At 49.2% G+C, this 24,935-nt stretch overlaps 1 protein-coding gene across 1 annotated transcript in view; it reads left to right on the top strand.

Annotated features, from left to right (window-relative positions):
- PLEKHD1 (pleckstrin homology and coiled-coil domain containing D1) overlaps positions 1-17,778 on the top strand; it is a 30,823-nt gene extending 13,045 nt beyond the window's left edge. The window contains exons 3-14 of the mRNA XM_011383695.2: positions 3,463-3,556; positions 3,905-3,994; positions 4,228-4,304; positions 5,181-5,272; positions 6,251-6,303; positions 11,997-12,091; positions 13,532-13,625; positions 15,087-15,265; positions 15,833-15,965; positions 16,292-16,436; positions 16,813-16,962; positions 17,271-17,778. Coding sequence (XP_011381997.1) covers positions 3,463-3,556; positions 3,905-3,994; positions 4,228-4,304; positions 5,181-5,272; positions 6,251-6,303; positions 11,997-12,091; positions 13,532-13,625; positions 15,087-15,265; positions 15,833-15,965; positions 16,292-16,436; positions 16,813-16,962; positions 17,271-17,440 — 1,372 coding nt within the window. The 3' untranslated portion in view covers positions 17,441-17,778. The remainder of the gene's footprint in view (positions 1-3,462; positions 3,557-3,904; positions 3,995-4,227; positions 4,305-5,180; positions 5,273-6,250; positions 6,304-11,996; positions 12,092-13,531; positions 13,626-15,086; positions 15,266-15,832; positions 15,966-16,291; positions 16,437-16,812; positions 16,963-17,270) is intronic.
- Positions 17,779-24,935: the final 7,157 nt, after the last annotated feature.

Raw genomic sequence — 24,935 nt, 5'->3', positions numbered from 1 at the left:
ATACTATTTTTTAAGACCAGAGAAAGGAGGCAGCCAGTGTTGACACGGACCCCTTACCTCACGCACACTCTCTAGTCTTCGCTACCCCATGGGGTGGACAAGGAGGGTCTGAAGACAAGGGCTTCCCCCCGGACTAGAGTTGGGCTTGGATAAAAGGGTGGGCTTCCCACAGGAGGGAAGGGCAGATGCAGGAAAGTGCCATGTGTTTGGGGAACAGGGAACTGCCAGCTGGGCTGAAGCCAAGAGCTCGCGCCAGTAGGAGCCCTGGGAATGCAAATGGGAAGGAAGGTCTGGGAAGGCTGCAGCAGGTACTGAACCTAATACCAGTAGTAGTACTAATAAAAGTTAACATTTATTTTATTTATTTATTTTTTTAATCAAAAGTAGTGATGGTAAAAGTAAACATTTATTGAATATTTACCATGTGTCACACATTATTCTAAGTCTTTATATGAACAAATTCATTTAATCCTGACAACTCTAAGAGATAGGTGCTATTATTCTCAAGTTACACTGAAGGACCTGAGGCCTACAGAGATCAGGTGACTTGCCCTGGTCACACCATAGGCAAGCGGCAGAGCTCTGACCCTTAACTACCCCAGCCTTGATACCTGCTGCTTCTGGCCCATCCGTTTCCTGCCCAGGTGCTGGCACAAGGGAGGGTGGAAATGCTCCTTGGGCCGAGTAGTGTGGAGAGTAGGAGCAGGAACTGTTGTCCGTGGATTCCAATCCCAGCACCACCTCTGCCTTAGCTGTGACCTTGCACACATTACTTTACCTCTAGGCCTCAGTTTTCTCATCTGTAAAACGGGAACAAAGAGCCCTACCTTCCAAGAGAGTTACGTAGATCAAATCCTCTGATACTTGTAGAACACTTAGCACAGGAACCAGCACGTGAGAACACCTACATTAACTGTAACTGTCTCAGCCCTCACACAGCCTGCCTAACTCTGCCAGGCCCAGAGGAGGTGGCAATTATTTGTTGAATCAATGAATGAATCGTCACGGCAGTCCCCAAAGATGGATATTTGCACCCCATTTTGTAGAGGAGCTTGGAAAGGACGGCTCAGCCAGGCCGGGAGCTTGCCTGAGACTGTGGCTGGAGAGATGGAGGTCAGTGGACTCCGGAGTCCCTGTTTGCTCCCTGCCCATGTGTCTAATGATCATCTGCCTGTCACTCTGCACCCCCAAGTTCCTGGCACAGTGCTTTGCCCTGGGTGGATAGGGGCCTCCAGAAGTGTCAGGAAGGTAAGAAGGTATTTGTCTTAGTTAAGGCAATTAGCCTATGATAAAATTGCTTTTGTTATATGTCATGTTGCATAGTCACAGGACCAACTGATGATGGTGAGGACTTACTGTACCTTCTAAAGACCCTATCTGCAAATACAGGCACATTGGGAGTTAGGGCTTCAACATGAATTTTGGGGGAACACAGTGCAGTCCATAACAATATTTCAGAAGCCATGGAAAGGGGAGGAGGCCACCCTGTGCTGACTGTCTTATACTCTCCTGTGGGTGACGTATATTTAGACCACGTGAGTGCATCTCTCAGCCCTGTCCTGGATCCTCTGCAAGTTAGCAGAGTGATAAGCACAATCTCATTTGATCCTTACAATGATCAGATAAGTCTCATTATCCCCATTCTCAGATAAATAGACTGAATCTCAGAAAGGTAAGCTTACTTGCCCCCTGGCTGGGAAGTGGCAGGTGTGTCTGATGCCAAAGCCTGCATTTTTACTGACTCTGTGAAGTTCCCTTGGAACAGGCAGGGCACATTGTCCCTCAGTCCACAGGACTGAGTGGGCATGGCCCGCCATCCAGGAGCCCAGAGTCAACCTCAGAACAAGATGGGCACTGGGATGTGGCAGTGGTGCTAAGCGCCAAGCGTGCAGCCCAATCAGCAGGTACGGGAGGAGCTTAGATGGCAGTGCGGGCTGGGCTGGTCACTAGGGGTGAGAAGGATTCGGCCAGGTGAAGAGCCAGAGGGAGGGCATTCCAGGGAGTTACATGGTCTCCTTTCGGATTCAGGTGGGAGGCAGTGAGCTCAGTGGTGGGAAAGCAGAGAAGGTGGGCAGGGTCAGGTGCGAGAGGGCCAGCAATGGCCCCGCCGTGCTATACAGGGTGGTGTTCATGCGCCTCTTCTCTGCTGGGGGCAGAAAGCCCTGGGGAAGAATTGATATTAGCAGGATGTCACCTCTGGGGTCCACAGCTCCTTTTCTGTATCTGGCTGGGCCGAGAGGATCGGTGCAAATGGCGAACAGGAGTGGGAGTGAGACACACACCAAAAGACAAAGCACACTTCACTTTCTGGGGGGGGGGTGGAGGTGCGATGGCAGCGGCAGCAGTCCCGGGGACCCTCCCCACAGCAGGTATGGCCTCAGGAAAGATCACGTGGCTGGCGGAACCTTCAGAAATTCACTGGCTTCATGATGCCCGCCAGCAACTTTTCAACCCACTCACAAGAGGTGCGTTGGCAAATGGTTATGGGCTCTCTTGGGGTGCCACGAGATGGAACAGTGTTCTGTAGATCTGATGATTTTCATGGTATAAATACTCCCACTATGACTGACATCAAGCTACTGACACAATGTCGCTGAAGGCAGAGCCAGGAAGAGAATCACACTGTCGGCTGTCGTGAGCCCATCTGAGCCAGCTCCAGCCAGCACACCACTGCTTCCAGCTCCCCCAGTCCCATCGCTACAACAGCAGGGGCCCTGGGAGGAAGGAGCCAGCCACGCTGGGTGTCCTGGAGCCTTGGGGCTTTGAGGCCCAATAGGATCATCTTATCCTAGTCAGCTGCAGTCATTAGTCCTGTGAGGGTCACCAGCTGGGTCCAAGTGCTCCACCTAAAGGCATCAAGGCTATTAGATCCCCAGCAGTCAGAAAGCACCAGGAGCCCAGAGATCCTTGGACCTGAGTCTCAGAAGGAGGCTGTAGAGCAGTCCGAGACATTAAGGAGTGCAAGTGTCACATGCGGGCTGCCGGCCTGGCCGCACCAGCCTGGTAAGCACATTCCATGCGATCGCCGACCTTCATCATCACTTGTCCAAAGACCCACCTTGGAATCTGTATCTTCTTCCTTTCCTTCCGGCCTCTCCTGGGGAGACCCTAAGGGACTGGAGATAATGGCTCAGTGGGCTGAAGGTACTGCAGGGGAAGGACCACAGGTGACCTCTTGGGCTGAGGGTGATAGCTCAGGGGAGATGGAGGAGCCACATCTGGAGGCCTCTTGTGAGCCTCCCAGTTCAGCTGCCCACTGGTACAAGTATTGGCTGCCGGTGGTGGCGGGCAGCTGGCCCGCTGAGGCCTTTGCCCAAATTTTGAATGTAAGTTCTGAGGATCAGTCTGAGCTGGCGTCCCCAGGGGCTCCCCATGTGAGTGCAGGATCCCAAGGGTGCTCTCGTCCCGAGGAACCTCACCCTTCTCTCCTTGTTGCCCCTCCTTCCCCGCCACCCGCTTTAGGTTTTTCATCATCAAAGAGAGCTTTCTTCTTTACTACTCTGAGAGTGAAAAAAAGAGCTTTGAAACCAATAAATACTTCAATATACATCCTAAGGTGAGGGGGCCTGTCCCCGGGGCCATAGCAGGGGGAGGACTCTGTAGGGACCACAGGGGAGGGTATCCTGTGAGGGTAAGGGACTATCTCTTTCCATGCTCTGGTCTAGAGAGAGCCTAGAGAACAAATCCTTCCTGGGGCACAAGACTCCCTGCCCCTCTTGGGCTGAGTCCCCACCCTCCTGTGACCCGGAGCCTGCCCAGCCCTACCTCGCCCCACTGGCAGAGTTCTGGTCTGACTCCCAGCCTGGGACCCTCAGCAGGACCTGGCTTTGGCTGAGGGCTCCCAGGAGCCTTGAGTGACCTGGGCGGGGTGTGGTGGGGACTGCCTGTTCCTATTCTTTCTCAGGGCGTCATCCCTCTGGGGGGCTGCCTGGTGGAGGCCAAGGAAGAGCCCAGCATGCCCTATGCCATGAAAATCTCCCACCAGGACTTCCATGTGAGTAAAGCTGTCCCCTCAGCCTGGGCTCAGCAAGGGCAGAGCAGCTTTTCTGGGATTCCCCCCCCCCCCCCCCCCAGGTCCCTGGGGGTAACTCCTCCAGTGGCCTGGCCTGGGAGGGTTGTCAGTGCCATGGGGATGTGGGGTGAGAGAGCAGAGCCTCAGAGGCCTGTGGGTGACCTCTGTGTCCTCAGAGTGCCTCTCAGGTACACTGTGGCCCCTCTTCCTGGCAGGGGAACATCTTGCTGGCGGCAGAGTCCGAGTTTGAGCAGACACAGTGGCTGGAGATGCTGCAGGAGTCAGGGAAGGTGTAAGTGTTCCCAGCAGGAGGAGGCAGCCTGAGGTCCAGAAGGGGAAGGGGTGTGGGCTAGACCGACTCTGATCTTCCTTTCTCCCTGCTGGGATCCTGGTGGACACTGAAGACCCCAGGAGAGGGCAGGGTGGGGAGGAAAATGTCTGGGCCTTTTTGAGGTTAGGGCTGTGGGAACAAGTTAGGGTGGGCGAGAGGAGACAGGCCAGATTCAGAGCATCCATGAGGGGTCTCTTAAGTGAGCTTTGAGCAAAGTGAACTTTGTTTGTATAGAGTCACAGGTGACAGACATGGGCGCCATTTGTCTCCAACTCTTGGGAGTGAATCCAGCAACTATTAGGATTTGGGCGCCTCCTGACCCCCATCTCACCTCCCCAGGCCCATCATTAATCCTAGCAAAGACCAGAGCTAGTGCTTTGTAAGTCAGGGGCCAGATCATAGAAACCTCCAGCCCAACACAGTCCATTTGCACGCAAGCCTTTATCCTGGTACCTGCCTATTCAAGCCGGGTCATGCTTTTTGTCCAACAAATAACACTGAATGTGTGCCCTGTGCCAGGCCTTGTGCCTGGTGGTGGGCATTCAGCGTTGTAGAAGCAGCCAAGAAGCAATCTCTTCTTTCCTCCAAAAGGGCTGTTGGCCCAGCCCACTGTGTCCCACTTTGCAGCCTGGGCCAGCCTCCAGGGACTGTGAGTGATAGATGCTGGTGGCATGCCCAGAGCCAAGGGTGTCAGCGTGAAAGCAGGCTAGGATTCTGGAGAGAAGGAATGGGCAAGTACAAAACATGCACATTCTCTTTCTCTTCTACCCTTCTGTTTTCATGAATTTTGTGTTTCTTCCTCTTCTCTCTTCGGTCCCATCTGCCTTCCCTCCCCAGGACTTGGAAGAATGCCCAACTGGGAGAAGCCATGATCAAAAGCCTGGAGGCCCAGGGTCTGCAATTGGCTAAGGAGAAGCAGGAGTATTTAGGTTGGCTGGAGGGATGGGCTGGAGGCTGAGTAAGACTCCCTGATGGTAGCATTTCAGGGCCAGGGGCTTGTTGAAGGACCGGAGGGTGGGCTGTCTTGGGAGAGGCTTAGCAGGCTTTGAGGAGCCAGACACCACCGTGGAGCCTGGAGGGCTTTATGATGTAATAAATGTCCTTCTGGCCAGCATGAGGAGGCAGGAGAGCCTGGGCTCTGGACCTGGCTTTGTCACTTATCCATCAGCCATGTGTTATTTTAGGCAGCACAGCCTCTCTAAGCCTCAATTTCCTTGTCCTTAAAATGGAGACAAAAATGGTCCCTAGTTTTTGGAAGCGGTATGGGGATTGGGTTAAATGAGAACGCCTGTAAACACTTGTGTCAGGCACGCAGTAAGGACTCTGTAAATGGAGTCGATGTTATCCTGCCCTGGGCCGCCAGGTCCTGGGCTTGCCCCCAACACTACCCCCTGCCCACTTTAAACCTGACCACAGGGTTCCAGGACCCTGTGGCCCTGACTGGCCTGTTAACATGCTGTTTGGGGAAGAAGAATATGAGTCCAAGATTTGGTCTTTTGCCTGGGACCCTCTCCCCTGCAACCTTCTTAGACACATGGAGCCCCAGCACTGGTTCCCCTCTGCCTGCTCCAGACACCTCTCTCCATAGGACCTGCTCTCTCCCGCAGAGGTTAACAGCACCCCTGGGGGTGCAGGAACATACTTAAGCTCCTAAGGATGAGGCTGTGCTCGCCTTGTAAATGCACAAAGCAGGGACAGTGACAGGAAAGGAGGGTAGCTGCTCAGGCCAGCAAGGGAGCTTCCACTGCCAGGAGCTGGCCCCGCTCTTTAGCTAGCCTGGGCATGGCAGTGCTGACCTCGTCCTTGGGAGAAGTTGGGGGTCACAGAGGTGACTGTGGCACCAGTACCCTCAGGACCAGATCTAGAGTGGGCTTTTTGTGACAGTGTTTGTGTGCTCGCTTTGGCAGACAAACTGATGGAGGAGACGGAAGAACTCTGCCTGCAGAGGGAGCAGAGAGAGGTAGGTGCACACTGAGGCTGCTCGGAATTACTGCCCCTCCCCACAACCTCCCTCTCTGTGGGCCCCTGAACAACCAAGGTGTACTGGATTGTGCTTCTGGCATTGGGGAATGATGTGGGGGAGCCGGGCGCTCAGAGAACTGGATTGAAAATCAGATGGGCAGAACAGGGAGGCCAGTGAGAGGACAGTGTTTGGGACTTGCTATAGCGTCTTGGCAAGACCTCTATTTCTCCTTGCCAATTCTGGGGAGGAAAATAAAAAAGGTGGGCAACCACCTCTTAGGGAAAGAGCCCTCCAAAAATTTTATAAGCTTGGTAGGTAATGAGCTGGTCGCCACTGGTGACAGTCACAGGAGGCTGTGATGGCCTCTCATTCATTGAGGGGCTTCTGGCGCCGTAAGCGTGATCAGGTTAGATGATCTCAGGAGTTCCTTCATTCTCTACATGTCAATAACACAAGTCTCAAGGGGACCAGCGTTGGCCTGAGGCAGCCTGTGGGGTAAAGGAAACACTTGCCTCATTGGAGGGTAGGGAGCCTCTGAAGTCTAACTTCATTTGGAATCTCCATGTAGCCTTGGGCTTTGCTTGTTCATTACCTCCCCTGATGGACAGGGTAGGGTAGTGGTTAGCAGTGTGGACTCTGGAGCCGGGCTGCCTCTGTTTGTATTGGACCTTCACCACTTCTAGCTGTGTGACCTTAGGCAAGTTACCTAACCTCTCTGAACTGAACATCAATATTCTCACATGAACAGTGGGGATAATAATTGAACCCATCTTATTAAGAATGTTGTGAAGATTAAATGAGACATTACATATAAAGTGTTTGGCACATAGTGCATGTTAATGTGTATCTATGTTTGTTAGTATTACAATCATGTTATTTAATTATGGGCCCATTTGGCATGTGAATTGCCTGAAGCCCAACGCGGCAGAGTGGCTTCCCTAAAGGGGCCCACAGAGGGAGGATACTTCTCTTTGCCAGTTGCTTTTCCTTGTCCTCTCCCAGGCAAGGGATAGGTCTGGGGCCATCAGCCTCGGCTCAGTGCCTGCCGCTCGACCTGACTCTTGCTAACTCTTTATGCTTCCCAGCCACTCCTCACTGGGCTCTGAAACACGCCCTACAGTCATCTTTCCAAAGCACCCCAGACATTCCCAGAGCCTGGCTCAGCACCTCGCCCAGGTTGAGCGCTTCATGAATGTTTGTGGAACGACTCTGTGAATGAACGTTTTTCATTCTTCTAATTTTATATTACATATTGACTTTAATCCAGTAGGACAATCTACCCACATTTTTCTTCCAAAAATTTACCAGATAATCCTGCCCATTTATTATTCCAGCTGGATTTCAGAATCATTTTGTCCGTTCACAACAACAACAAAACCTGAACCCAAACAAAAACCCCAAACCTGTTGAGGATTTGCGTTAGCATTGCATGGATTTAAGAACTGGCATGGCGACAGCACCAAGCCCTCTCTCACCCAGCGGCATTCGGGCCTCTGTGTCTCCAGGCTCTCATTCTAGGTCCTACATTGGAGTTTTGGTGTTATGTTCATACAGTTCTGTACATTTTGAGAAGTGAGACTTCTAGTAGGTTGTGAGCAACTTCAAGACAGGTAACCCAGGAAGCCAGGGGGTGGGATGGAGTGACAGACACAGCCACTGGCAGGGAGTAAGACAGACTGATCCATCAGAGAGGCTAAATCTGGGGCAGCAGTCAGCTGGAGGAAAATTTAGACGTTCTATCTAGGTCTTAAGCCAGGAAATGAGGACAGCAGAGACCCACTGCACACAGGCCTCGCTTAAAGCCGTAGCATGTTGAAGGAGGGAGGCCTGTCAGCTGTGGACTCCCTGGCTTTTACAAAATGTGAGTGAGATTCACTCAGGCCCAGCTGGTTCCTGAGGTGAAGGCTGGTCTGAGCAGACTGGAGGGAGAGGACTGGCCCAGGCTAACATTCCTGTGTCAGCTGCTTGCTCCAGATCAAGAATAAAACAGAGTCATTCCATTGAGGTTTTTCTTCCTTAACTTGCTCATCCATATAATGGGTCAGCCTGTCCCCTGTACCTTTCCCATCTCCAATCCAGGTCATAGAGATTGCCTGGGTGTGCCAAAGGCCACTTAGGAAAGAGACTTGGGACAGTGACCCAGTGATGAGATGAAGATTTTCTGGTGTCTAAGAGACAGCTTGACCTGAAGGAAGACTCAGGGTCTGGAACCAGGAAACCCAGATTAGAGTCTCTGCTCTGTCACTGACTGTGTGGCCTTGGACAACTTAACCTCTCTGAGCTTCAGTTTCCCCATCTGTGATGCTCTGATAAGAGTAGTGGCTATGCCCACCTAGCTCCTGGGTGGCTGTGAGGCTCAATGAAATTGAATGCAGGGGAGCGCTTTGTGGACTGGCCAGACCCATGCAGACATGCTCCATGTGATGGTGGAGCCCTGCCATCCTCCGTGTGGCAGAAAGGGCCTGGGATTCTGGGCCACAGGCAGAGTGCAGAGGAAGCTCATCTGCCTGGGGCCAGAAGACTGTGCCCTTCCTTGGGCACAGGTCCCTCAAATGTCCCCACCTCCTTGTGGACTCGTCTTTCTCATACCCTGGAGGAGGGCAGCCTTGCCTACCTTTCCTTTTCTGGCTGAACTGTGAGAGCTCAGCCTTGCATGTGTGTGAGCACATGAGAAATCAGAAATGCCAGGGCCAGCCAGGCAAGGTTCTTGCCACCGGGGTGCTCCCCGAGCACACGCTCTTGGAGCTGGAAAGAACCTTCCATTTCAAGGTGAGGCTCTTTATCGACCTTCCCGATGGATGTTGATCCTGATTTTGTGGTGGGCAACTCACTACTGCTAGAGGTAAACTCTGCATTATTTCTTTGTTATTTGAAAACTCTTCCTTCATTGAGCTGGAATTTGCCTCCTAGTGACTTCTTTCCAACATTATGCTCCCACCACTTAAGTCTGGTCCAAGAGTCAGAAGAACTACAGTGAAGAAAGGCTTTCGCTGAAGCAGGTCATGGCTGACCTCAGTCTATGGCAGTTGCTACTCCTGGGCTGCAGGAACAGAAGGTTCTGGTTGCTCTGAGCTTATAGGTTGTAGGTTCCTCTCGAAACAGCATTCTCAGGCTACACCTGGACATCAGCTTTATTTAAGAGCCATACAGGTGAAGTGAAAGGTGGACGAGAAGTGAGCAGCCAGGTAGGAGATTGTCTTTCTTTTTCCTCTTTACTACACAAGCTTTTCCTAAGGGTAGGAATCACGCTCCTTGTAGAAAACTTAGAAAACAGACTTAATCTCACAATAGACGGAGAGCTACTGTCAATTTTTTGGTGTTTTTCTTTTGTCTTTTTTTTAAAAAAAAATACATTATTCTTATATATATTTTAAACATAACAGGAACATGTCAGATATTCAGTTTTATGGACTGCATTTTCATTATACTGTTTGTTGTACCTTCATTAACATTATACCTTTAGCAATTTTTCATGTCATTCGATGTTCTTTGAAAACATCAGTTTTAGTGACCATGTACTGATTTATCCTATGTGATGTTTCATTTAACTAATCTTTTATTTTTGGATAATCTAGGCTGTTTTCACTATTATAAATTACACCACAGCGAACATCCTTATACATTAATCCTGGTCTACTTTCCAATTATTTCTTTAGAGTAGATTCGTATAGGTGGAATCACACTGAGTCAAAGGATGAGAACTTTTAAGACTTCCGATGCATATTGCCAGATTGCTTAATAGAAAATTTGTACCTTTTTACACTTCCACCAGCAGTGTATAGACATTTCCATAGCATTCTAATAATTTACTTTCTCTCATTTTCAGTTGCAAAAAAGATGTCCCAGTGTAATAGTAAATACAGGGAAATATTTGTAAGTTGGAGTGCTAGAGAAGGGGGCTCTCCAGGGAGGAGAAGCCAAGGTTGTGTGTGGGTTGGCATCCCCCAGCAGGGTCCTGGGTGATCTGTTCTGAAGCAGCAGAAGCCAGGTGCCCCTAAGAGCCAGGTGCCCTTGTGATTTTACAGGGATGCTTGCAGCCTGTAATTGCCCCAGCCCCCTGAACAGCAAGAAGAGGCCACCAGAGAGAGGCAATAAGTCAGGTTTTTAAAATCTGAGGCCACAGAGAAGTTTATCATCACTAGCAATTATATGTCAGCTACAGAGAATGTATTAAAATAGAGGCTTTAAAACTTTTTAAAACAATGAAATTCCTTTCATCGAAAAGGGGGAAGTCTATAAGAATAAAATTTCAATTCTATTTATATTATATATATATATATATATATATGGCTATGTCTACTGCAATACCACACAACTCCCAAATATTAGTGGCTTTTAACAGCAAACATCTATTTCTCACTCAGCTACATGGGTCAGCTGTAGGCTCTGCTCAACATCTCCTTTCAGGGATCCAGGTTAATGGAGCCTCCATCATTTGCAGAAACACTGGCTGCTATAGCAAGGGAAAGGGAACATAGCTCGTCATGCCATCTCTTTAAGGCATCTTCCTGGAAGTGACACACTTCTGCTCACATTCCACTGGCCTTAGTCCATCCCATGAGCCAGCCCAGCTCATGCAGGTAAACCATGGCCATGCAGCATGCCAGGAAGGCCGTCAGGGCGCCAGTGAGCAATCCTCTTGATGACCATTAATGAGCCATGTCAGAAGTGCCAAAAATGATCAGAAGGGAAAGAAAGAGCAGCTTCTGGGTAAGAAGTTTAGGGAGGGTGGGCCTGGGTTTGGAATCAGACTCTTCCCTTTTCCTCTGGGTTTTATTTCTTCTCTGTAGCTCCTCAAAGCCAATGGCGACTTCTTCCTCCAGGCAGTGCTGCTCCCTGGCAGAGTTTTCATGATTCTTGAGAACAAAGCCCCTGGGTGAAAATGAGGATGGAATTTGGAGCTAGAAGATGAGAAGGTGGATCTAGAAATAATATCCTCCTATAGTATAAAATGTGGAGGAACAAAGCAGTCATCACAAAAATGCTTCTGGCTAAGCTTCACTTGAAGTATACTTCCCCCTATACCACCTGCTACCGAACTCCAGGAAAACAGAACCCCTAGAGGGCACATACTTGCTGGGAAAATACTTATGCTTGCCAGAATTTTTAAAGGGACTGGTCTGGCTCCCTGGGCCAGCCTGTCCTAGGCTTTCTGGCTTTCCTGGTCCCTTGGGACTGAGTATAGGGGAAGCTGAAGCCACCTGTGCTCATTGCTTCCCAGATGCCTTGAGAAAAGAGTCCTTATTCTCTGACTTTGAAGTTGGTAATGGCTTTTCTCTGCCACTTCTAAAAGATATCACTTCAGGGTTCTTTAATGAAAATACACACTCACCACATTACCTTCCAGGGCTTGAGGGCAAGCCAACACCTAAGTGATAATTCTAGATGTCACTTAGGGTGTGAGTGACATCTAGAATTATCATCACATCCAATCACAGGAAATAATGTTGGGATGATTTGTAAACTCTGCCTTCAGCTTACAAAATGTGTTTTCAGTGAGCCCAGCTCATCATAGGTTTTGGTTTTGTTGAGACTGTGTGGCATTGAGAGGGTCAAGGTTACTCAGGACTTAATTTCAAGTCTGGTTCAGAATATTCCCCACACTGTGCTGAATCCCAGAGGGTTCCCTGGGTTAGAGTGAGGATTCTCTTTGATGCCCATAACTCTTCTTTCTCTTTGATTCTCTTCAGGAGCTTGAGCGCCTTAACCAGGTGCTGGAGGCCGAGAAGCAACAGTTTGAGGAGGTGGTGCAGGAACTGAGAATGGAGCAGGAGCAGATCAAGAGGTGGTAGTGGTGCCCGGGAGGGGAGTGGGAGGAAGGCACACCTGGGTTAGGGCACCTGGAACCCACATTCCCGATCAGGCCTGGACAGGCCTTTGCCCAGGAGATTGTCACTACTTGGTGACTTGGTTTGGTCTATCTTTCCAATGCTCCAGGCCTTGGGGTGGCCCAGTAAAAGCTATAGACCCCATTTACATGGACCACTTCTGCTCACTGGGGCATGAAGCATGGGCAGGTACTGACAAGCACCTCCTCACTCCCATCAACAATCTCCGTCAATCATTCCTTACCCAGGGCAGATAGGGCGAAGCTGGTCTGGAGGTGCCATTAACTAAGATTCCTAACATTCCCTGTCTTTCCTACACAGCCCCTTCACATTCTGGCTAATGATGTTCCTTGTGATCTTTAGTCCGGTGTATTGTTTGCAAACCAGTTGCACATTATAATCATTTAGCAGAATTAGAACCTCTTGAAGATAGAGCCCAGCGATCTATATTTTAAAAAACTCCTCAGGTCATTCTGATGTAGCTTATACAAAAATTCAGAGACTCCTACTCTGGGTACTGTTGGTGGTATGGTCATTGTCATTATCATTATCATCGTTATCATCATCACTATTGATCATCAGTGATTTTTCTTGAAACAACCTTATAAAGAAAGTCAATAGACATGTATTTTGGGAAGGGAGTAGTTCAGAGGATCTTACCAAGTAAATAGCCAAGCACCTGCTCATCTCCAAAATTATGCCAGACACTGGAATGGAAAATAAGTCCTCTCCCTTGAGGATCTGGGTAAAAAAACCACACTCGCACCTAGGAAACATCAACACAAGAATATGTAACCAGGTGCTAGGAGGCATGGGGCACACTCCCTGTGCTATAAGAATTAAGATATATGCTTGGTTCCTATGGGCTTGAACAGAGGTTAGATGCACTGGGCCTTGAAGGATAGGTAGGATTTGGAAATTTGGGGCAGGAGAAAGGACAGGCATTCCAAGCAGGAAGAGGTGAAGCCAGATGTAAAAACCTGAGGTGGCCCAGGCTTGTTAAAAAAAACAGCAAGGAGTTTGTCATCTGAGAAGGGCCTCAGCCATTTCCCATGTCACAATGAGTGGATTCTAACAGGGGCCATCCAGGGAAGATGGGGTGAGGCCAGAACCCCTTTGTACTCCCAGTGTTTCTCTGCCTGTGGAATGGTTCTGGGTTTATCCAGACTGACAGATGCATGAGTACCTGGAGTAAGTGACTTCAACCCTACCTGGCTGGGATCTCCTTTTAGCCCTGGGCCCCTGTGGCTGCCATCAAGACCCAGCCATGCAGAGGAGCTGGCTTTCCAAGGACCTCTCTGAGCCTTATCAGGAAGTAAAGCAGGAGCGAGTCTGTGTACAAAGGGAACTGGGAGAGGCGGGCACTTCAATACCCATCCATACCTCTGTCTCTGCAGGGAGCTAGAACTGACTGCAAGATGCCTCAAAGGCGTGGAGCAAGAGAAAAAGGAGCTGAGACATCTCACAGAGTCCTTGCAGCAGACGCTGGAGGTGAGGGGACACTGGTGGGCTGGTTGACCAAGAGGCAGGCTGGTTAGTTTGGCCACATGATACTGTTTTTTCCAATGGTATTTCCACAGAGGGTCATCTGCAAGAGCAATGGGCACTAAGAAGCACTGATTTAAGGGTCTCTTCTCTGGACTATTGGGAACTCAGCTGACACTTGAGGCCCAAAACAAGATCTAGAAGGGCAAATTCAAGTTTGCCCTAGCTATGATCATGGCCTCAGGAAATCTACCTTCTTTAGTGCTTATATTTTTATACCAGATGGAGGATTGTGGCTCATTCACTTAGTTGCTACAGGGTGAAATTGAGCACGAAGGAAAATCAACTGCCAGGTCACCTCTATTTGATACCACAGAAACTATGAGGGGGAGGAGGAGGTGGCATGTGTCACGGACAAAGTGCCAACTCTTCAGGATGGCATGCAAATGCAAACTCTGGCCCCAGCCTCTCCTCCCCTGCTGCCCACTCTTCCTCTGTCTCTCCTCTGCACCCCACCTGCACAAAGACACCCCAGCCCCTACTCCAAATGACTGAGCTCATGTATCCTGAGTAAGCCAAGTGTTTTCATTCTCTATACCTTGTCCCATACTGTTCCTTCTACACATAATGCCCTTTCGCCTCTTCTCTGCCTTGAGAACTCTTTTATCTTTCTAAGAGTCAGCTCAGACATCATCACCTCAGCCAAGCTTCCCTGACTATTTGAGGCAGGAATTTGCTCTGAGCTCTGGGTTCCCATGGCACTTTGTACGTCTGTTATGACACTAGGTTGTGTTTTCCAAACTGTGAACTTCACTAGACTATGTCTTAAAGCATCTCCAATCCCAGCACCTAAAGTGAGCCTGAAATATTTTGGGGATCATAATGTTTACTGAATTCATGAACTGTTTGGCACATTGTGAGGATTTCTATTCTCCCTTGACTGAGGTTTGTTGTGGTGCCATTATTTGTTTATATTTCTCCATTTCCCATCATGGGAGGTGGTTCCCATGGATAGTTTCAATTCTGGAATTTCTGGGTAGTGCGAGATCCTGATCTTATAAATGGGGAGAATGTGAATCTGCTCTTGGGCTGGTCTTGTTGGGTGTTTTTCATGTGAGCCAAACAGAGTTTCTCACTTGCCCCTGGAGGAACAAGGACCAGAGAAGGTCATGGTGCCCTTGGGTCTTGGGCTTCAGTTGTAGTAGGTACCATCTCCACTGGAAGCCACATTGGGCTCCTCCTTGACACCCTTGATGGAAGGATAACCTTGACTTGTTGCGATGAAGGAGATTTTGGTTGGCCTTTTACCTCAAGGGAGGAATGAAGACATTTCAGGTGTCCCTCATAGAAGACTGAGGGAGGAGGGCATCACTCCCTGGAATTGGAGGGCCAGTGAGGGCAGTTGTGGTGGAGAACCTAAATTTGGCTTTTTCTCTTCTCTCTCTTCTTTCCCTCCCTCCATGCCAGGAACTCTCCATAGAGAAGAAGAAAACCTTGGAAATGCTGGAGGAGAATGAGAACCAATTACAGACACTGGCCAATCAGAGTGAGCAGCCCCCTCCCAGCGGGGGTCTCCATAGCAACCTAAGGCAGATTGAAGAGAAGATGCAGCAGCTCTTGGAGGAAAAGCTGCTGGCAGAGAAGCGGTGAGGAGCCTGGGATGCCTGAGTCCATGATTGGCTTTGGGGATTGGTAACTTACCTTGAAATGAATACCTGGACTCTTGGGTTCTAGTTGGCATTGACCAGATAGGTCACTCACTTTTTTTTTTTGCCTAGGACTCATTTTCCCCACAAAATGGGAAGGCAAATGAGAAGAGATCCTTTACTACCCAGAGCTGACTGGATCATCTCTTGCAATGGTGTGAATAGTACAGACAGTCGTTAGGTCCACGTATGCTTTGTGGCCAGCTGGGCAGGTCCTCTTAACCCCTTTTTACTGATGAGGAAACAGCCTTGAAGGAGCTATAGGGCTTTCTGAGGTCACAGAACCAGCAAGACCTGGACCTAGGACTCAGGTCTTGTGATTCTAAGGCTAGGGCTCCTGTCACTGACCACACCACCCCTCTCATCACCTGGATGACAAGACCCAGAAAGTTCTGGGGCTCCCAAAGCCTGGGTTTTTCCGGCCAGGTCTCTACGAGGGACTGTCCTCCCACTGGAAACCCCCTTAGGAGAGTGAGCTCTGACTGAGTGCCTCTTCCGCCTGGGCAGGATGAAGGAGAACGAGGAACGCTCGCGGGCCCTGGAGGAGGAGCGTGAGTTTTACTCAAGTCAGTCCCAGGCGCTGCAGAACTCGCTGCAGGAGCTGACGGCACAGAAGCAGCAGGCTGAGCAGGAGCTCAAGGTGCTTCCCCTCACCTGGAAACTTCCCTCACTTGCTTACACTTTATTAGGCAGCTACCTGAATTACCTCTGCCTATCTGACCAGCCAGGTGAAGGCAATAGAGCCACCCTGAGAGGAAGCAGTGGATCTGCCACTTCTATGGGGCATCATTGCTGGGTGCGGGGCCAAGTGCAGGCCATCTGGTAGAGGGCATAAGACAAGGCAAAGGTGGTAACTCCATGTCCAGAGGCGAGAAAGCCCACTTGAGCCCGGGGCAATCAGGGAAGGCTTCCAGAGTAGGTGGCAACTGCTTCCCAGGACCCCATTTCTCTCTCCTCCTCCCGCAGGCTGAGGTGAAGGTCCGCATGGACCTGGAAAGGCGTCTGCGGGAAGCAGAAGGGGCCTTGCGGAGCCTGGAACAAGGGCTCAACTCCAAGATTCGGAACAAGGAGAAGGAGGAGAGGATGCGGGCTGACGTGAGCCATCTGAAAAGTAAGCCCTGCCCTGTGGTGCCCGGTGCCGGGGCTCCTAGCCCTGGAGCTTAGCCCTCTCCAGAGTCCAGGCCCCGTGGGGCTCGGAACCGGGCCTAGAGCCCCACACAGGGTCAAGTATGTGTTAAACGTTCCTAGATATTGATGGAGTTTCTTCTCTAGACTCCTGCCTACAGGCATCTCCCAGGTGCATCGTTTTGGCTGTTTGATTTGGGGAGGGGGCCTTGAGGGGAAAGCCTGCAGTTCTGCCCCCACCAGCAGGTGGCTCTGGTCTCCCAAGGGATGGGGTCGACATGTTTCTCACTCAAGCCCACCAAGACCCTTGGGAGGGGTGGGGCGTGGTGGGGAAGGACGCAGTGGGTCTGCCGCCACCGCAGGGTTCTTCGAGGAATGCATCCGGAACGCGGAGCTGGAGGCCAAGATGCCGGTCATCATGAAGAACTCCGTGTACATCCACAAGGCGGCCACTCGCCGCATCAAGAGCTGCCGCTTCCACCGGCGCCGGTCCAGCACCTCCTGGAATGACAGTGAGTGTGGCCGTCTGCGTGCCTCACGGGGTGGGGATGGTCACAGGCTATCGGTGACAAGGCAGAAAGAGGGCAGAATGGGGAGTAGGAAGGGCTGGCCCAGCTCCGAGGCTGGTCAATGTGTCCTTGAACCTGTTCTGCCAGCCTTGGGCTTCTCCCAGGATTAGGGGAGCCCATGGATGGGAAGGGGCTGGGGGAAGCTCAGCAACACAGGATGGTGAGTGAGAAAGGTGGGCTGGGGTTGGGGACAGGGCCAGCCTTGATGGAGGGAGGGCTGTTCATGGCCGTTGGGGCCACTGTCTCCCCAGTGAAGCCGTCCCAGTCCTTCATGACCTCCCAGCTGGAAGCCAACAACATGGAGGAGCTGAAGGAGGTGGCCAAGCGGCTGAGCCGAGACCAGCGCTTCCGGGAATCCATCTACCACATCATGGTGACTCAGCCTGGACCATCCTCAGCGCTTCCCCGAGGTGGAAAGTGATGGGCTTTCCTTTCTGTCTCCCAAGTCTTCCCTGAGTGGGGGCTGGGAAGAGATGGCAGGGCGAGGCTCACTCTACCTGGCTTCTATCAGCTCTCTTGTGGGCCAGAGCTCCACCTGGGGCCCACAAAGGACAGGGATGCTACCTCCCTCACCCCCATCCCAGACCCTACCCTTGGGTCTACACCAGGCCTGTGCAGGCCCTAGCTGGGTGCTGCCTGGTTGTCATGGTGAGGCCAGGAAGGGACCTGGTTGCATGTGGAGACTTTTCTTTTGGTTGGGGAATGAGGTGGGCAAGGCCCACAGCCTTCTCCCTTGCCCCCACCACCCTTCTGGTCCTCCCCACCTTGACTCTTGCTTCTTCCAAGAGCTCCCTAACCCTCTCTTTGCTCCAGAGAACCATAGACATCCCCCAGTCAAGGGCCCTAGCACAGCAGCTCTGGGTCCTCAGCACACTACACCGCCACAGTGCCACCTTTCTTGTCCCTGGCTGTGGGACCACCAGCTCACTCCCCTCCTCAGGTGAGCTTACCCGCTTGCAGTCTCAGTACCCTATGAAGGTGATACAACATATACCCCCACACCCCTGCATCCTTCCTGCATATGTATGTACCTAGGGCTGGGAGCTGGGTCAGCAGTGGTGCTGAGAGGTCTCCCAGAAAATGAATAGCAAGTCAGGGAGTGGAAGAAGGTGGCCCCGGCTACTGCATTATCTTCTCCGGATAGACAGGGAGGCAGCTCCCTCTGGCTGCTGTGGCCTTGCTGGTCGTGGGATCATAGACATCTTTCTCCCAGCTGCCCCTGCTTCAGCCCCCTAGCTGCCTCCTCTCCCTGCAGAAGCTTTACTCAGTGAAGTAATGTGACCATGAACCCTGGAAGATGAGGACCTGGGCCTGTAAAATGGCCAATAGCCCTTGGTTGGCCCCATTTTATCAGGAGTGAAGCCGAAACACCTATCTTCAGCTTTCGTGAAAGATCACCGCCCTCCATGGGGCTGAGGGCTGTGGAGTGTGTCCTTCACCCACGGACAGTCTGCTCAGCTCTTCTCCCTCTAGGCCCACCTTCCGAGGCTGCCTGAGTCTGTTGTTCTCTCCAGAAAGGGGGTCTACCTGGGGATCAGGGTGCTCAGGGACACTGGTGGTATTAAAGGTGCTGATTCTCTGCTGCTTGGAAAACTGAATGAAAAGCCCATTCTGAGAGATGGACAGATGGCTGCAGGGTAAGTTGTGGCAGAGGCGCAGGTGTCTGGGGACTTGCGTGAGTCTATACGGTGGGAAGAGGAGTGTTACTGGCTCAAAATTCATGTAGGTAGGCTTCACTGCTCTGTGCTCAAACCTGCCTGGTGAAACTAATTGCCAGGGTCCCTCCTCATTGGTGGGTGGACCTTGATGGCTTTCGCCAGTCTTCCTGGAGTCTAGGTAGGGACAGGGGTGGAGGTGCTTCAGAATCAATGCATCTGAAAGGGGCGAGTCTAAATGTAAAATTGTTACGCATGTAGAACCCTGCATCAACCTGGAACTCACTTACCTAACATGTATGTAGGGTGGACTTTCACATGAGGGGAAAGATTTATAAAACCAAGATTACCGTTTTATTTTTTTGTTTCTTTGTTTTTAAAGAATTAGATTAATAATGGTTCGCTCTTGGAGAAAGATCTTTTGGAAATTTTCAAATGCATTTCTTTTTTTTCTGGGCAAGCTATTAACTAGAAAGAAAAGTGCTTTTCCATGCACATTCACCAAACCCTAGTTCATTTTCTCCTGTTTCACCATGTACTTACCATGCCTCAGGCAAGTCTGGGTTATCTTCAACCAACTGGTCAATTCATAAGTATTTATTTGTTAAAAACTCATTATGTACCCAGCCCTGTAAATAGATAAAAGAGCAAAATCCCTATGTGAAAATATGTAAAGGTGGAAATTGCTTACTGATTTTTTAAAACAAAACAAAACAAAACCCTTATTTCTTGGCCAATTAAATATTTTTCCTGCAGTATGCTTGTGGTGTGGTCATTGCTAGAGAGATATTGTCCCCTGCAGGCCAAATGTGGAATCACAGGATTGCCTGCTTGTACTCTTAACGCACACAGGTTTCTATAGAAGAAAGTACTCCCCACTATTGCACCTCTTGGTAGTAGCTTCTTAACAATTAACTGAAAAAATCTATGTTCCCACCCTAAGGTCCTGGCTGTCCCATGGAACAGGGACTACCAGCTGGATTCTCTTCTGATTTGGGCATGCACCAGAAGGACAGAGCAGACGGCACCTGTGGGAATAGCCTCGGGGAGACTAAGTTTTAAACGTAGTTTTATGGATTGCTAGTTTCAGTATCCCCACCAGAAAATGACGATTTTACCTGCTCTGATGAGGACAGGTTTATGCTTTGGTTTTGCAATCATATAAGGAAGAGCAAGAAATGATAAAGACTGGATTCTCCTATTTGGTTTGTTTCCTCTTGGGATGGATGATCTATCATCATGCTGGGACTGCCCTGGTTTGTGCTGTTTCCCAGCAAAATTATGAATGGCTCCCGCTTTTGCTATTGTGCTCTAGTTTGGATGATATTGCCAGGGTCATCCTGGTTCTAACGTTTTCCCCAATGATAGGCTAATGGATGAAGCATGAGATCTGTAACACCTTTGGGTTCTGACTCACCCCCGCAGCTCCCAGCCCCTGGGAATGATCCACTGCCTGTACTTGTCTCTGGAGGATGTAATTCTTGCCCCCCACCCGCTCTATCCCACCTAGCTTCACATGACCTGGGCAGCTGATGGGTGCTCAGGTGCCATCCAAGTGAAATTCGGAGCCCACAATAAATCATGACGGTGGAATGGAAACTCGCTCAAGTCCCAGGGTGTGTCAGATTTGGTCTAACCAGAAGGTAGTTATTAAACCCACCAAACAAGGGAGCTGTTCTGGAGCCTTCAGATAAAGGCCAGCAGCCTCTGAGGAAACTTGCGCTTCTGTGATGAGCCAGGATGAAGCTGCTCAGACCCCTAGGCCACTGCAAGGTCTTTGTAAGGGCTCTGCAGTCAGAAATTTGTGCCTTTGACAGTGTGTGGGGGCGGGGGGGGGGAGCTACTGACTTCTTATCTCGCCCCACTCCTGCTGAGTGAGGGCAAAAGGCTGCCCTTTGTAAGGCTTTGGGAGACAATGCAGTGGTTGTTCTTGACATTTGGAACCAGAGATCCACTCTCAGACATCCAAAGCAACTGGGAGAAACTGGTTATTCAAACTGCCAAGTGGGTTTGGATGGGTGCAGTGTAAACGTTCCGGGTTCAGCCCTCACTCTTGGCACATCCCATCTCCCCTTTCCTTATCTTTACTTGGACTTCCACTCATGGCCACCAACTCCTGAGACCCAGAAATGAGCTCCTCTCTCCATCCTGCTGGGTTAGAGGTGTTCAGGGGAAGTTTGGGAAGCACTCCAAGCCCAGGAACCCTGGGGGTTGGGGTCAATAAACTAAGTCCTCATGTGATAAATTCTACCTGCAACTGTCACCAGATGCTTCTGTATGGTTTGGCATTCTGTGTCCATCTGGCTTTGCCTCTGAGTGAGACTGGATGACCAGGCAGGGAAGTTGGGAAGAGTCAGGGCTATTCAGCCTCAGGGAGATTTCCTGGCAGTTGCAGAGCCAGCTGATGGTGCCTTTGGAGTGCATGCGCCCTTTGCACTCTGCCTTGCTTTCCCAGGAGGATCTGACACTTGCCTTGGGGTTGAAGTATTGCTGTGAACAGACTCTACTGCTCTGTTATCCTATGGCCGATGGGCCTCCAGGGTCACTGACCACAAGGAGAACCTTTCCTCTGGCAAAGCAGTGACCTTGTTAACAAGCTGTGGGGTGGGGGGTGGGGGGTGGAGAGGGGGAAGCGGGTGGGGGAATGGGTAGGATGGGTGGCTCCGATGGTGAAAGATCAGACTTCCGCTTTTGAAAAGTCACTATTTCAAATACTTTATATATTTATGTATTTCAGATAAGGTAGGAGATAAATCTGTTAAATCTCATGAGGCTGTTCAGAGCCCTTGTGGTTCTGAAGTTCTCCGACCTGGGAGCATGCAGCCCAGGAAAAACAGAAACGTGGCTGGTGCTGCTAGTGCTGATGGAAAAGATACAGTTCTCTGGGAGAATGTTCTGGCCCAGGCTGAACTCAGCGCCGTGCCTTTGTCAGGTGGGATGGAAAGAGAAAGTTTTTTGAGATGAGAACAGGAAAGACACCCAGTTTATCACCACAAGGTAATTGTGACTGTTACAGTCTCTCAGAAGGTTTCCTGGGAAGAGAAAGATGTCCATTCTCGTGTTCACCTTGGTGTCTGAGGCCATTTGTCAGCGTCACTGCTTTCTGTCTTTATTCAACAAATATTTATAGTGATTTTATTGTATGAAGTCAAGCACCTACCACAGGCTTATTTCTATCACTTATTAACTTTTTTTCATTGCGATAAAATATACATAATGTAAAAATGACCTCTTTAGCCATTTTTAAGTGTGTAGTTGAGTAATATAAGGCATGTTCACATTGTTGTGCAACCAATCTTCAGAACTTTTCATCTCGCAAAACTGAAACTCTGCACCCATTAAACACCTTCCCATTTCCCCGTGCCCCAGCACCTGCAACCACCATTCTACTTTTCGTGTCTATGAATTTGACTACTTTAGATACCTCATAAAAATGGAATTGTATAGTACTTGTCTTTTTGTGTGACTGGCTTATTTCACCAAGTACAGGGTTTTCAAGGTTCATCCATATTGTATAGCATGTGTTGGAATTTCCTTCCTTTTAAGGCTAAATAATATCCCATCACTTACTATAAAAAGAAAAACTGATTGAAATCTTATTTTTCAGACAAATGGTTGGCAAATGATGAAGGCCCTACCTGCCTTAAAGGATAAGAGAGTCCTAGCTGAGGGAAAGCTGTGTGCTAGGCTTCCCTTTTTCCAGATTGCTCTTCCTGACATTATGCTGTTAAGGAACGCTTTGGTCTTACTTCTTCCTTCTTGCCAGCAGATGGCAGCATGCTCTGAGCTGGGCCGACAAATTCCAATAGGAAAGTGAGCTGAAGCTCCCAGAGAAGGGCGAGAGCTTTGTGACACTGCTGAGGTTCTGCATTATTGGTGTTGAATCTTCCAGTCGTTCTCCCCTTTAAGATATGAAATAAAAGCCTCCACTTCAACCATCATTTATTAAGAGTCTATTACATATCAGTGCTTTCACACTGATTTCTTTTTCTTTTGTTCTCACAACATCCCTCTCCTGGATTTACAGATAAATGAAACCTACAGAGGTTAAGGGACTTGCCTCAGATCACACATCTTCTAAGCAGAGGTTCAAGTATTTGAGTTCAAGGCCAATGTCCTTTCTAGTATATGTAAGTATGCAAATGCTTACACATTAATATGTAAATTACTTTATGAACCATGTAAATTATTTTAAAGTTTCTTTTCTTTCCTTCCTTCCTTCCTTCCTTCCTTCCTTCCTTCCTTCCTTCCTTCTCTCCTTCTTTCCTAACAAATATATTTAGCTCCTCCATGTTGCAAGCCCCAAGAATCTCCACTCAGATCTTTTCTATTATGGGCTCTTAAGAGATTGCCTCAGCAGTTTGGTAACTGACACTTTCCCAAGAATGCTTCCTTTCTGGAAGTCTGGCTAGTCCAACATAACAGGGCCTGAGGATCGGAGCTTCTTATCCTAAGGGCTTTGCAAGACAACCAAGCCTTTTCTTGCTGCCTTCGACCACTTCTAGGCTGGCAGTCTCTTGACCTTCCGATTGCTCTGCTTTCCCTATATTCCCAGTTTAGTATCCTCTCAGGGAAAAGGCAGCCAATGGGAAGGCCCCACACTGGCAATCTAGAGGCCTGGGTGGTCCTGTAGAACCAGTTATTAATCCTGAGAGAGGGACATGCTATCTAACCTCCCCTTCGTAAAATAAGGGTGTGGAAGGAGATGTTCTCAGAACTCTTCTTTAATTCTGGCAATTGCTTGTTTCTGCTGGAGATTGCTTTAGGGGTGGGCATATGACCCAGGCTAGCCAATGAAATGAGAAGTCTTCTGGGGGCTTCCTGGGACAGGTTTTCTCACTTTTAAAGAGTCATAGAGAAGATACAATTCCTTTACCTCCATTGGACATTTCACGTCTGGATATGACACTTAGAACTAAGGCAGCCAATTTGTGACTATGAAGGCAGCTGGCCTGAGGACCAAGCCAGTGTGCCAAGGGTAAATGAGCAGAAAGATGACAAAAAGCCTTACTGAGTTGTCACTGAGTTAACCAACACTAGATCTGCCCTATTTCAAGACTTCTTGCTATGGGAGCTAATTTATCTTTCCTTATTATTTATACCACTTTGATTTTTTTTTTTGTCGTTTTCAAACAAGAGCTGACTAATCAATAGTTGCCTTAGCTTTTCAGAGTTGTTGGATGATCTCCGAAGTCTGAAGTCCTTTTCTTAAGAAAGTCAAAGCAGATTGAGAACTAGACTCACTCATTCAACAAATATTTATTGAGAATCTACAATCATATTTTTAAAAATTCTATAACACATCCCCCACCAACTCTGAAATTGAGATGTATTTTAAATTGATGGCATCTTGTGATTGCTGCTGGCTGTGCAGCTGTCTTAATGAGGTTGTCACTGTCTTTGAAGACATCAAAAATTCCAGCATCAAAATGTGCAGAATGCATGTCAATAGTTTGGGGACAAAAATCCCAAAATACTCATGGAACATGCTTTTTATAAATAAGAATAAAATGGTTATGAGGAAGGTGGTAAATCAGATATGTTTGGCAGCACTTGTGATATAGCTAGATTCATGGAATTGTAAAGCTGGCTTAAGAGCCCAACGCATATGCCGCTTAGTTCTTTTATGGATTCTTTTGAGAAAAGCTGCATCATCAGCACTCTTGATGTCTCAGAGGATGGCAGCATGTGAAAAAAGATGGTCATTGTCACTCTCAGTCAAGGAGAGAGGAGTCAGATTTGGAATGAGAAGTTCGAAAAATATCTTAGCCCAGTTATTTCACTTCTATTTTTCATTTTATTATGGAGAAGAGTGCTTTATGATGAAAATCTGTGACTAACCAAGTCTAAAAGAGCTCCTTTGATAAGTGTAAAATAAAGATTCTGAGCAAGAACATAGTGTCATAGTTTAATTGGAAGCATTTTAAACTTCTTAGTGGTACATAAAATAATGGTGTGCCTCATACTCAGTGATGTCTTAAATTGGATGATACGTACTCTGTGCCAAGCACTGTTCTGGTGCTGGGAATACAACAGTGAACGAGAGTCAAAACCCCGGTTATTTGTGCAGGTTGACTGTGGAGAGGGTCCTTTAGATGCCATTCAGGGACCTATATGACAGCCACTTTTCCATTATCCACCGCGGCTTCCAAGGTTGCCCTGGGGTTGTAGTCTCCAGCCATCCATACGAATGCCCTCCTTTCACTGTGACTGAAAGTGGCCCGGAGCACCTCTGTTCTCATTTAATTGGCTGAAACTCAG

The sequence above is a fragment of the Pteropus vampyrus genome, unplaced genomic scaffold, assembly GCF_000151845.1.
Source record: "Pteropus vampyrus isolate Shadow unplaced genomic scaffold, Pvam_2.0 Scaffold15, whole genome shotgun sequence".
Classification (NCBI taxonomy): Eukaryota; Metazoa; Chordata; class Mammalia; order Chiroptera; family Pteropodidae; genus Pteropus; species Pteropus vampyrus.
The sequence above is the reverse complement of the archived record's forward strand: the minus strand, read 5'-3'. Positions and strand labels throughout refer to the sequence as shown.